Here is a 14,311-nt window from a genome sequence, read left to right on the forward strand (position 1 = left end):
AACATATGGCATGTCAAAAAAATGACCAAAAAAGCAAGGCTATAGTATGGCAAAAATGTCAAAAAAAGGCACGTCCCAAAAACAGCTAAAAACAGCTCAAACTCAGATTAAATAGCGTTAGACACGCTATAGCATAGAAAGTTGCAAAAACGGCTAAAAAGATGATAATATAGCATGTCGAAAAAAATGACCAAAAAAGCAAGGCTATAGTATGGCAAAAATGTCAAAAAAAGGCACGTCCCAAAAACAGCTAAAAAATGCTTGAACCCGCAGTAAATAGCATGCTTAGACACGCTATAGCATAGAAAGGTACGAAAACCGCCAAAAACACCAAAATGTGACATGTCGAAAAAATGACCCAAAAAGCAAGGCTATAGTATGGCAAAAATATCAAAAAATGGTACGTCTCAAAAATAGATAAAAAATGCTCAAACCCGCATTAAATAGCGTGCTTAGACACGCTATAGCATAGAAAGTTGCAAAAACGGCTGAAAACACCAACATATGGCATGTCGAAAAATGACCAAAAAAGCAAGGCTATAGTATGGCAAAAATGTCAAAAAAGGCACGTCTCGAAAACAGCTAAAACAGCTTAAAACTCAAGCATTAAATAACGTGCTTAGACACGCTATAGCATAGAAAGTTGCAAAAACAGTCAAAAACATCAAAATGTTACATGTCGAAAATATGACCAAAAAAAGCAAGGCTATAGTATGGCAAAAATGTCAAAAAAGGCACGTCCAAAAACAGCTAAAAACAGCTCAAACTCAGATAAATAGCGTGCTTACACACGCTATAGCATAGAAAGTTGCAAAAACGGCTAAAAAGATGATAATATAGCATGTCGAAAAAAATGACCAAAAAAGCAAGGCTATAGTATGGCAAAAATGTCAAAAAAAGGCACGTCCCAAAAACAGCTAAAAAATGCTTGAACCCGCAGTAAATAGCATGCTTAGACACGCTATAGCATAGAAAGGTACGAAAACCGCCAAAAACACCAAAATGTGACATGTCGAAAAAATGACCCAAAAAGCAAGGCTATAGTATGGCAAAAATGTCAAAAAATGGTACGTCTCAAAAATAGATAAAAAATGCTCAAACCCGCATTAAATAGCGTGGTTTAGACACGCTATAGCATAGAAAGTTGCAAAAACGGCTGAAAACACCAACATATGGCATGTCGAAAAAAATGACCCAAAAAGAAAGGCTATAGTATGGCAAAAATGTCAAAAAAGGCACGTCCAAAAGCGGCTAAAAACAGCTCAAACCGCATTAAATAGCGTGCTTAGACACGCTTATAGCATAGAAAGTTGCAAAACAGTCAAAACATCAAAATGTTACATGTCGAAAATATGACCAAAAAAGCAAGGCTATAGTATGGCAAAAATGTCAAAAAAAGGCACGTCCCAAAAACAGCTAAAAACAGCTCAAACCCGCATTAAATAGCGTGCTTACACACGCTATAGCATAGAAAGTTGCAAAAACAGCCAAAAACATCAAAATGTTACATGTCGAAAATATGACCAAAAAAGCAAGGCTATAGTATGGCAAAAATGTCAAAAAAAGGCACGTCCCAAAAACGGCTAAAAACAGCTCAAACCCGCATTAAATAGCGTGCTTAGACACGCTATAGCATAGAAAGTTGCAAAAACGGCTGAAAACACCAACATATGGCATGTCAAAAAAATGACCAAAAAAGCAAGGCTATAGTATGGCAAAAATGTCAAAAAAAGGCACGTCCCAAAAACAGCTAAAAACAGCTCAAACCCGCATTAAATAGCGTGCTTAGACACGCTATAGCATAGAAAGTTGCAAAAACGGCTAAAAAGATGATAATATAGCATGTCGAAAAAAATGACCAAAAAAGCAAGGCTATAGTATGGCAAAAATGTCAAAAAAAGGCACGTCCCAAAAACAGCTAAAAAATGCTTGAACCCGCAGTAAATAGCATGCTTAGACACGCTATAGCATAGAAAGGTACGAAAACCGCCAAAAACACCAAAATGTGACATGTCGAAAAAATGACCCAAAAAGCAAGGCTATAGTATGGCAAAAATATCAAAAAATGGTACGTCTCAAAAATAGATAAAAAATGCTCAAACCGCATTAAATAGCGTGTTTAGACACGCTTATAGCATAGAAAGTTGCAAAACGGCTGAAAACACCAACATGTGACATGTCGAAAAAATGACCAAAAAAGCAAGGCTATAGTATGGCAAAAATGTCAAAAAAAGGCACGTCCCGAAAACAGCTAAAAACAGCTTAAACCCGCATTAAATAACGTGCTTAGACACGCTATAGCATAGAAAGTTGCAAAAACAGTCAAAAACATCAAAATGTTACATGTCGAAAATATGACCAAAAAAAGCAAGGCTATAGTATGGCAAAAATGTCAAAAAAAGGCACGTCCCAAAAACAGCTAAAAACAGCTCAAACCCGCATTAAATAGCGTGCTTACACACGCTATAGCATAGAAAGTTGCAAAAACGGCTAAAAAGATGATAATATAGCATGTCGAAAAAAATGACCAAAAAAGCAAGGCTATAGTATGGCAAAAATGTCAAAAAAAGGCACGTCCCAAAAACAGCTAAAAAATGCTTGAACCCGCAGTAAATAGCATGCTTAGACACGCTATAGCATAGAAAGGTACGAAAACCGCCAAAAACACCAAAATGTGACATGTCGAAAAAATGACCCAAAAAGCAAGGCTATAGTATGGCAAAAATGTCAAAAAATGGTACGTCTCAAAAATAGATAAAAAATGCTCAAACCCGCATTAAATAGCATGCTTAGACACGCTATAGCATAGAAAGTTGCAAAAACGGCTGAAAACACCAACATATGGCATGTCGAAAAAATGACCCAAAAAGCAAGGCTATAGTATGGCAAAAATGTCAAAAAAAGGCACGTCCCAAAAACGGCTAAAAACAGCTCAAACCCGCATTAAATAGCGTGCTTAGACACGCTATAGCATAGAAAGTTGCAAAAACAGTCAAAAACATCAAAATGTTACATGTCGAAAATATGACCAAAAAAAGCAAGGCTATAGTATGGCAAAAATGTCAAAAAAAGGCACGTCCCAAAAACAGCTAAAAAATGCTTGAACCCGCAGTAAATAGCATGCTTAGACACGCTATAGCATAGAAAGGTACGAAAACCGCCAAAAACACCAAAATGTGACATGTCGAAAAAATGACCCAAAAAGCAAGGCTATAGTATGGCAAAAATGTCAAAAAATGGTACGTCTCAAAAATAGATAAAAAATGCTCAAACCCGCATTAAATAGCGTGCTTAGACACGCTATAGCATAGAAAGTTGCAAAAACGGCTGAAAACACCAACATATGGCATGTCGAAAAAATGACCCAAAAAGCAAGGCTATAGTATGGCAAAAATGTCAAAAAAAGGCACGTCCCAAAAACGGCTAAAAACAGCTCAAACCCGCATTAAATAGCGTGCTCAGACACGCTATAGCATAGAAATTTGCAAAAACAGTCAAAAACATCAAAATATTACATGTCGAAAAAAATAACCAAAAAAGCAAGGCTATAGTATGGCAAAAATGTCAAAAAAAGGCACGTCCCAAAAACAGCTAAAAACAGCTCAAACCCGCATTAAATAGCGTGCTTACACACGCTATAGCATAGAAAGTTGCAAAAACAGTCAAAAACATCAAAATGTTACATGTCGAAAATATGACCAAAAAAAGCAAGGCTATAGTATGGCAAAAATGTCAAAAAAAGGCACGTCCCAAAAACGGCTAAAAACAGCTCAAACCCGCATTAAATAGCGTGCTTAGACACGCTATAGCATAGAAAGTTGCAAAAACGGCTGAAAACACCAACATATGGCATGTCAAAAAATGACCAAAAAGCAAGGCTATAGTATGGCAAAAATGTCAAAAAAAGGCATCGTCCCAAAACAGCTAAAAAACAGCTCAAACCCGCATTAAATAAGCGTTATGACACGCTTATAGCATAGAAAGTTGCAAAACGGCTAAAAGATGATAATATAGCATGTCGAAAAAATGACCAAAAAGCAAGGCTATAGTATGGCAAAATGTCAAAAAAGGCACGTCCCAAAAACAGCTAAAAATGCTTGAACCATGATAAATAGCATGCTTAGACACGCTATAGCATAGAAAGGTCTGAAAACCGCCAAAACACCAAAATGTGACATGTCGAAAAATGACCCAAAAAGCAAGGCTATAGTATGGCAAAAATATCAAAAATGGTACGATCTCAAAATAGATAAAAAATGCTCAAACTCAGATTAAATAGCGTTAGACACACTATAGCATAGAAAGTTGCAAAAACGGCTGAAAACACCAACATATGGCATGTCGAAAAAATGACCAAAAAAGCAAGGCTATAGTATGGCAAAAATGTCAAAAAAAGGCACGTCCCGAAAACAGCTAAAAACAGCTTAAACCCGCATTAAATAACGTGCATAGACACGCTTATAGCATAGAAAGTTGCAAAAACAGTCAAAAACATCAAAATGTTACATGTCGAAAATATGACCAAAAAAAGCAAGGCTATAGTATGGCAAAAATGTCAAAAAAAGGCACGTCCCAAAAACAGCTAAAAACAGCTCAAACTCAAGATTAAATAGCTGCAGTTACACACGCTATAGCATAGAAAGTTGCAAAAACGGCTAAAAAGATGATAATATAGCATGTCGAAAAAAATGACCAAAAAAGCAAGGCTATAGTATGGCAAAAATGTCAAAAAAGGCACGTCCAAAAACAGCTAAAAATGCTTGAACTCAAGAGTAAATAGCATGCTTAGACACGCTATAGCATAGAAAGGTACGAAACCGCCAAAAACACCAAAATGTGACATGTCGAAAAAATGACCCAAACAGCAAGGCTATAGTATGGCAAAAATGTCAAAAAATGGTACGTCTCAAAAATAGATAAAAAATGCTCAAACCCGCATTAAATAGCGTGCTTAGACACGCTATAGCATAGAAAGTTGCAAAAACGGCTGAAAACACCAACATATGGCATGTCGAAAAAATGACCAAAAAAGCAAGGCTATAGTATGGCAAAAATGTCAAAAAAAGGCACGTCCCAAAAACGGCTAAAAACAGCTCAAACCCGCATTAAATAGCGTGCTTAGACACGCTATAGCATAGAAAGTTGCAAAAACAGTCAAAAACATCAAAATGTTACATGTCGAAAATATGACCAAAAAAAGCAAGGCTATAGTATGGCAAAAATGTCAAAAAAAGGCACGTCCCAAAAACGGCTAAAAACAGCTCAAACCCGCATTAAATAGCGTGCTTAGACACGCTATAGCATAGAAAGTTGCAAAAACAGTCAAAAACATCAAAATGTTACATGTCGAAAATATGACCAAAAAAAGCAAGGCTATAGTATGGCAAAAATGTCAAAAAAAGGCACGTCCCAAAAACAGCTAAAAACAGCTCAAACCCGCATTAAATAGCGTGCTTAGACACGCTATAGCATAGAAAGTTGCAAAAACGGCTGAAAACACCAACATATGGCATGTCGAAAAAATGACCAAAAAAGCAAGGCTATAGTATGGCAAAAATGTCAAAAAAAGGCACGTCCCAAAAACAGCTAAAAACAGCTCAAACCCGCATTAAATAGCGTGCTTAGACACGCTATAGCATAGAAAGTTGCAAAAACGGCTAAAAGGATGATAATATAGCATGTCGAAAAAAATGACCCAAAAAGCAAGGCTATAGTATGGCAAAAATGTCAAAAAAGGCACGACCCAAAAACAGCTAAAAAATGCTTGAACCCGCAATAAATAGCATGCTTAGACACGCTATAGCATAGAAAGGTACGAAAACCGCCAAAAACACCAAAATGTGACATGTCGAAAAAATGACCCAAAAAGCAAGGCTATAGTATGGCAAAAATGTCAAAAAATGGTACGTCTCAAAAATAGATAAAAAATGCTCAAACCCGCATTAAATAGCGTGCTTAGACACGCTATAGCATAGAAAGTTGCAAAAACGGCTGAAAACACCAACATATGGCATGTCGAAAAAATGACCAAAAAAGCAAGGCTATAGTATGGCAAAAATGTCAAAAAAAGGCACGTCCCGAAAACAGCTAAAAACAGCTTAAACCCGCATTAAATAACGTGCTTAGACACGCTATAGCATAGAAAGTTGCAAAAACAGTCAAAAACATCAAAATGTTACATGTCGAAAATATGACCAAAAAAAGCAAGGCTATAGTATGGCAAAAATGTCAAAAAAAGGCACGTCCCAAAAACAGCTAAAAACAGCTCAAACCCGCATTAAATAGCGTGCTTACACACGCTATAGCATAGAAAGTTGCAAAAACGGCTAAAAAGATGATAATATAGCATGTCGAAAAAAATGACCAAAAAAGCAAGGCTATAGTATGGCAAAAATGTCAAAAAAAGGCACGTCCCAAAAACAGCTAAAAAATGCTTGAACCCGCAGTAAATAGCATGCTTAGACACGCTATAGCATAGAAAGGTACGAAAACCGCCAAAAACACCAAAATGTGACATGTCGAAAAAATGACCCAAAAAGCAAGGCTATAGTATGGCAAAAATGTCAAAAAATGGTACGTCTCAAAAATAGATAAAAAATGCTCAAACCCGCATTAAATAGCATGCTTAGACACGCTATAGCATAGAAAGTTGCAAAAACGGCTGAAAACACCAACATATGGCATGTCGAAAAAATGACCCAAAAAGCAAGGCTATAGTATGGCAAAAATGTCAAAAAAAGGCACGTCCCAAAAACGGCTAAAAACAGCTCAAACCCGCATTAAATAGCGTGCTTACACACGCTATAGCATAGAAAGTTGCAAAAACAGTCAAAAACATCAAAATGTTACATGTCGAAAATATGACCAAAAAAAGCAAGGCTATAGTATGGCAAAAATGTCAAAAAAAGGCACGTCCCAAAAACGGCTAAAAACAGCTCAAACCCGCATTAAATAGCGTGCTTAGACACGCTATAGCATAGAAAGTTGCAAAAACGGCTGAAAACACCAACATATGGCATGTCGAAAATATGACCATTGGCACGAACCATCTTCCAGTTTCGGTCAGGGAGGCAGACACCGTTTCAACTTTTAAGGGTAGACTTAAGACCTTCCTCTTTGATAAAGCTTATATTCAGGGCTGGCTCAGGCTGCCTGGACCAGCCCATAGTTAGGCTGACATAGGTTTAACCTGCCGGGGGACTTCCTCTGATACGCTGAGCTCCTTTCCTTCTCTCAATGCTGCCATCAGAAATCATGCTTGTCTGTTTACTGCATTGCCATGTGCAAGCTTAGCTTAGCTCTGTGATAGCCCTGTGGTACTCTCACTGCCTGGGGCTCGCGATTACAGAGCCTGGGTCTGTTGAACTGCACTACGCTAATCCTGTTGCCTCTCGGGAGCGTTCCTGCTCCCTTGTTTCCTAGTTTCCCTGGATCCTGGCCGTAACCTTGACTGTGCCTGACCGTGGCCTTTGGTTGTGCTCGTGCTGTGGCTGTACTGATTCTGTGCCCCCCCGCTCGCCCTGATCGTGGTCTGGTCCTGGTTGTGCCGATGCTGTGATCTTGCCTTTGGACAACTCCCTTTCACATATGCATGAGACTGTTATCATCTCTATCAACATCATCAGAGAGCAATTACTGATTTCACACCTGCTGTTATTGTAATATGACATGCATCTGTTTCTATTATTGCTGTGCCTCTCTCTCCCTCTCTCCCTCTCTCTCCTCTCTCTCCTCTCTCTCCCCTCTCTCCCCCTCTCTCCCCCTCTCTCCCCTCTCTCTCCTCTCTCTCCCCTCTCTCCCCTCTCTCTCTCCCTCTCTCCCTCTCCCTCTCTCCCTCTCTCTCTCTCCCTCTCTCCCCCCTCTCTCCCTCTCTCCCCTCTCTCCCCCTCTCTCCCCCTCTCTCCCCTCTCTCCTCTCTCCCCTCTCCCTCTCTCCCTCTCTCCTCTCTCTCTCCTCTCTCCCCCTCTCTCCTCTCTCTCCCCTCTCTCCTCTCTCCTCTCTCTCTCTCTCCCTCTCTCTCCCTCTCTCCTCTCTCTCCTCTCTCCTCTCTCTCCTCTCTCTCTCTCTCTCTCTCCCTCTCTCCCCTCTCCCTCTCTCCCTCTCTCCTCCCTCTCCCTCTCTCTCTCCCCTCTCTCTCCTCTCTCTCTCTCTCCCTCTCTCCCTCTCTCTCTCCCCTCTCTCCTCCTCTCTCCTCTCTCTCCCCTCTCTCCCCCTCTCTCTCCCTCTCTCCCTCTCTCTCCTCTCTCTCCCCTCTCTCCCCCTCTCTCCTCTCTCCTCTCTCTCTCCTCTCTCCCCTCTCTCTCTCTCTCTCCCCTCTCTCCTCTCTCTCCCCTCTCTCCTCCTCTCTCCTCCTCTCTCCTCCTCTCTCTTTCTCTTTCCTTTTTGTCATGATTGTATTCCATTTGTTATTTATGACATCTATTGCTCGTCTGTCCGTCCTGAAGAGGGATCCCTCACTATCCTCTACCGCTCTTCCTGAGGTTTCTTCCTCTTTTTTCCCCGTTACAGGGGTTTTTTTTCGGGAGTTTTTCCTTGGGTGATGTGAGGGTCTAAGGGCAGAGGGATGTCGTACACTGTAAAGCCCTCTGAGGCAAACCATGTTTTGTGATAATGGGCTATATAAATAAAATAAATTTGACTTGACTTGACTTGACTTGACCCGACCCAAAAAGCAAGGCTATAGTATGGCAAAAATGTCAAAAAATGACAAGTCCCAAAAACAGCTAAAAACAGCTTAAACCTGCATTAAATAACGTGCTTAGACACGCTATAGCATAGAAAGTTACAAAAACGGCTGAAAACACCAAAATGTGACATGTCGAGAAAATGACACAAACAGCAAGGCTATAGTATGGCAAAAATGTCAAAAAAGTCACGTCCCAAAAACAGCTAAAAACAGCTTAAAGCCGCATTAAATAGCGTGTTTAGACACGCTATAGCATAGAAAGTTGCGAAAACAGCTGAAAACACCAACATATGGCATGTCGAAAAATGACGAAAAAAGAAAGGCTATAGTATGGCAAAAATGTCAAAAAATGGTACGTCCCAAAAACAGCTGAAAAATGATTAAACCCGCATTAAATAGCGTGCTTACACACGCTATAGCATAGAAAGTTGCAAAAACGGCTGAAAACACCAAAATGTGACATGTCGAAAAAATGACACAAACAGCAAGGCTATAGTATGGCAAAAAAGTCAAAAAAGGGCACGTCCCAAAAACAGCTAAAAAAAGCTCAAACCCGCATTAAATACCATACTGAGACACGCTGCAGTACAGAGTGGGAAACACTGTCCAGTATGACTTTTGAGGACATTGTACTGTAGTATTATTCTGATTAGATGTAACTCTAATCTATCTCTAAAAGTAAAATAACAATAATCAATCTTACTCCGTTGATCGGTGCTCTCTTGAAGAAGAACGGAAGTTTCTCTGTCACTGAGATACAGATGATGTCAACATCATAGGTCATACAGGCTGCCTGCACACACACACACACACACACACACACACACACACACACACACACACAGAGTTAACATGTAGACCTGTGTACAAGTATTCAGATCCTTCAGCGCGGTATTTGACCGGTACTCTGTTGGAGGTAGCGTGCTGTATCAGGTAAACAGGTGTTTGATGGCTGAAGCTTCGTGTGTGAGCGTCTGCACGTGTTGCAGCAGGTAACCGCGTCACATGCTGGTGGATAAATGTTGTTGTTGTGTTCAGTATCTGCAGCTGTCGGGTGAATGTTGGGCATTACAGAGTACAGTGAAGTAGAAAAACATCAGAGATTCAGTACCTACATGTATGTACTACAGTAAATGTACTTTGGTGAGAAGAGTGTCAGTGAATCTTACATGGAAGAGTTTCTCAGTGGTCGGATGGACGGCGAGGAGGTCGAACCCCCGATACTCTGCAGCGTTTGGCCTCTGAGTGCACACACACACACACACACACACACACACGCACATACACACACGCGTGCACACACACGCACATACACACACACGCGTGCACACACACACACGCACACACATACGCACACGCGCACACACACACACACGCACACACGCACACACACACACGCGTGCACACACACGCACATACACACACACGCGTGCACACACATACACGCACACACATACGCACACGCGCACACACACGCACACACGCACAGACACACACGCACATATATAGTATATATATATACACACAAATATATTTTTGTCAATTATTTCTTTATTTAAGCTGTTTTTTTATCACTTCTTTTTAACTCAGTTTTTTTGGTTAATTTTTAACATTTCTTTTCTATTTTCGGATAATTTCTTCCTCCGTTGCTCACTCCCTTTTTAAAAGAAATCAAAACATGAAAATAATTAGATGTAATTCATTTTTTGAGGGTTTTTGGGGGTTTTCAACTTCAAACATAGTGGCATCATGTCAAAAACCTGGCATATAAAGGGTTAAAATTCTGAAAATTAATGAATATTTGATATTTATGATTAAAATATTAACTAAAATAAAAATAGGAAATCGTATTAATGTGTTATATTTTTTAAAGCTTGATTTTGAAGGTGTTATATTAAAGCGGACAGTAAAGGGTTAAATATATATACATCTTATTTTTTCAGTTTTTGTCAATTTTTTTTAGTTAAACCGAATCTTTGCTCCTGATAACAAAAAACAATCGATCAGTCGGGATCAATACCTGCTGCGACCAAACACTGATTTCAAAATAAAAGACACTCACAAAGTGGCTGGCGTCCGACATCACGACCGTCAGCCTGTTCAGCACTCTGATTGGACGAGAGCGACCCTGACGGAGACAGAGACACGCGTCAGCACAGAGACGTCGCACACGGTCACCTTCATCTTCATCACACCCACCTGAACCACCGGCAGCTGATCGATCAGCTCATTGATTGGCGTCGGGACGGGAATCTCCTGCAGACAGGAAGTAGAGAGGGAGTTACAAAATAAGAGTGGAGGGTTATGCTGACGATTCGTTTTGTCTGTAAAATGACAAAAACGTCCATCCGGTCTGTCCTCTCCACGTTTTACAGTTTTGTTTTAAACATTTCATTTCTTTCAGATAAAATTAGAAAATATAAATAACTATTTTGAAATTGTTTTTATCAGAATTGTAAAGTCATTTTATCATTATTTTATTACATTATTTTATTTCATTTTATTTATTGTAAATATAACTAATTGTTTTAAAATTACTTTAAATATAAGTTATTATTTTCAGCAAATATGTCAATCATTGTTTTAACATTATTTTCAGCTTACATATAAATAATTAGTTTAAGATTCTTTAAAATATAATCTTATTTAAAAGTAAATGATTTTATCTTTATTTTCATTGAAAATATACATTTTAAGACTGCTTTCACCTTAAATATATATAATTATCTTAACACTATTTCCAGCGTCAATATCAGTTATTTTAACATTTTTGTCCAGCATAAATATAAATAATAACATTATTTTCAGCATAAATATAAATAATAACATTATTTTCAGCATAAATATAAATAATAACATTATTTTCAGCATAAATATAAATAATAACATTATTTTCAGCATAAATATAAATAATAACATTATTTTCAGCATAAATATAAATAATAACATTATTTTCAGCATAAATGTAATTATTTGAACTTTATTTTCAGTGTGAATAGAAATGAATATTTAAACATCATTTTCAGCAGAGATGTTTATGATTGTCTTGACATTATTTCCAGTGTGAATATAAATAATTATTTTAACATTTTTGTCAGTAAATAAAAATTATCTTCAGATTTTTTTCAGAATAAATATGAATAAATATTTATCATGATCCTGATGTGAAATATAAATAAGGTCCTCACTCACCTGCTTCTTCTTGGCCGTCGGTTCAAAGACGTAGTTGATGGCGACTGTGGAGAAACCGACTGCAGGAAGAAACAACACAAACATCACAGAGCTCATCTTCACATAATTATTCATCACTGATCAGTGAAATCATTGATCATTTTACTGCTTTCAACCATTCTGATATTGTTTTTGCTCTGTTATCGTTCTACCCAACAAACACTGAAGCCGATCATATCTTACATTTTATATCAATGTGTGCTATTATTTTGATTTTTTTTTACTTACAGCAGTTTAGTGTTTGTTAACAAACAGCAGAAACCTTTAAATTAATCTCAGCCGTGTTTCATTAAATGCTGTTTGTTGCTGAATTTTCCACCGACTCCTTTTAAATAATCTCTTAATGATGTTTTATTTCAATTCTATTTGTAACATTTATAACCGACCGCCAAAGGTCTCCCGCTGAAAGTAACCAGCATTTACAGAGACGCTGATTCATGCGCGTTGTCGTCAAAACTAAATTAAATCAGTGAAAACAGGGACATTTTAAACAGAGATTTTTGAACAGATTCAGGTTTAATCAGAGCATCAGAACATTTAGACCGTCTAATGAAATACATGATGCATCATTAAATTACAGAAGAACTGAAATAAATAAATTAACTGTGCAAACTGTGAGTTTATATAAACACACAAAAAATCCACGTTCAGTCTTCAGACGCGTGTCCTCTGACCACAGCACAGCAACTTTCAAATGACTCTTTTCTTCAACAGGGTTTGGTGGGAAGTTTTCAGCAGGTTTTTCTGAATGAACTGACTGAATCTGTGATCCACCAGTTGTCTGTTCAAGACTCACCTGCACACATCACCTCCACACATCACCTGCACACACCAACACATCACCTGCACTCACCTGCACACACCAACACATCACCTGCACACACCAACACATCACCTGCACACACCAACACATCACCTGCACACCTGCACACACCAACACATCACCTGCACACACCAACACATCACCTGCACACACCAACACATCACCTGCACACACCAACACATCACCTGCACACACCAACACATCACCTGCACACATCACCTCCACACATCACCTGCACACACCAACACATCACCTGCACACACCAACACATCACCTGCACACACCAACACATCACCTGCACACACCAACACATCACCTGCACACACCAACACATCACCTGCACACACCAACTGCACACCTGCACACCTGCACTTAAGTACATATTCCATATTTTGAGCCTCGTGGTATTTTTACATCCAAAAACAGCAAGGTTTTCATTGTATTTTATAAATATTAGGTTAACTGACTAAATACGGGGTTTAAAGGCTCGTTTAGATTGACGATTTGTCACTGGATCATACATGTTTATTCCATGTTCTTGTTTGCGTTTTATTTTAATTCTATTTTTATTTAAATCGATGAAAACTTTAAATACGTGATTTTTGAACGGAGTCTGGTTTCAGTGTTTATTTCAAGGCAGAAAACACGGATCCTCAATCAAACCTTTAACTTGAATGAATGAATTCATAAATATATTAATGAATGAATTACTAGATTGAACGTCAATTAATCGACATTCAACAGACGATAACCACGCGGCTCGTGCTGGTTTCTTCTATCTGTCGCGTCACCGGAAAGCACAGAAACTTTAAATTGACAGCTTTTTGACTGGAGTTTGGTGGGGGGGTTCAGCGACGTTTTTGAGCTCCTGAGTTGCTTTCACCGGTGAAAATAAGAAACATACTGATGTTCAGTCAGCTGTTTATAAGTATAGCTGATAAACTGAACCCGAACAGAGACCCGGACCCGTGAGACCCGTAGCTCGGCCCCCGTGCTAGCAGAGTTAGCAGCCGGCGGAGCGGCGCGGAGCTCCGGCTGCTGAGCGGCGGGTTCGGCGGTGAAGCGGAGGAGACTCACGGTGAGCGGCGGTCTCTATCAGACTCTGCAGGGGGCTCCGGTCCGCGCAGACCCGCAGGTTTAGATCCAGAAACACCGACATGATGCTGCTGACTGCTAACAGACACGTGTGGAGCCCCACGGCATGCTGGGAACTGGAGTCCTTCCTGGTAGTTACAATAATTTGGGGACTGTTCGTTAGTTGTCAGAGGGGTGGGGTGCCGCAGAAAGGGGGCGGCTCTGCGGAGGGACTCGTGTTTATTTATTTATCTATTTTTCATTTTTTATTTTTATTTAAATTCTTTTATTGTTTTGGCTTTAGTGGAGGGGAATACAACTTTAAATGGCTTACATGGACTGTTGTTGGGTTTTTTTAGAAAAGATTTTTGGCTTTTTCTTTTCTTTAAAGGTTTTGGGTATTTTGGAAATTAAATATTTTGGCGATTTGGGAAAAAAAAAAGACTTGAAAAATTGGCAGTTTTCTTTCTTTTTTGGGTGGTTTAGCATTTTTTATT

The 14,311-nt window shown here is 39.0% G+C and overlaps 1 protein-coding gene across 2 annotated transcripts in view; it reads right to left on the bottom strand.

The window, feature by feature from the left end:
- The window catches only part of rpp30 (ribonuclease P/MRP 30 subunit), a 51,232-nt gene extending 37,254 nt beyond the window's left edge, over window positions 1-13,978 (bottom strand). The window contains exons 1-6 of one of the 2 annotated variants that reach the window (XM_088069666.1): window positions 13,818-13,978; window positions 11,879-11,937; window positions 10,886-10,942; window positions 10,749-10,814; window positions 9,856-9,927; window positions 9,390-9,479 (exon numbers count right to left, since the gene is read on the bottom strand). In XM_088069666.1, coding sequence (XP_087925792.1) covers window positions 9,390-9,479; window positions 9,856-9,927; window positions 10,749-10,814; window positions 10,886-10,942; window positions 11,879-11,937; window positions 13,818-13,899 — 426 coding nt within the window. In that variant the 5' untranslated portion in view covers window positions 13,900-13,978. The remainder of the gene's footprint in view (window positions 1-9,389; window positions 9,480-9,855; window positions 9,928-10,748; window positions 10,815-10,885; window positions 10,943-11,878; window positions 11,938-13,817) is intronic. The other variant, XM_088069667.1, reaches the window with a different exon arrangement.
- Between the last annotated feature and the right edge of the window lie 333 nt (window positions 13,979-14,311).

Source organism: Plectropomus leopardus, chromosome 19 (assembly GCF_026936395.1).
Source record: "Plectropomus leopardus strain MGB_pleo_1.0 chromosome 19, ASM2693639v1, whole genome shotgun sequence".
Lineage (NCBI taxonomy): Eukaryota > Metazoa > Chordata > Actinopteri > Perciformes > Serranidae > Plectropomus > Plectropomus leopardus.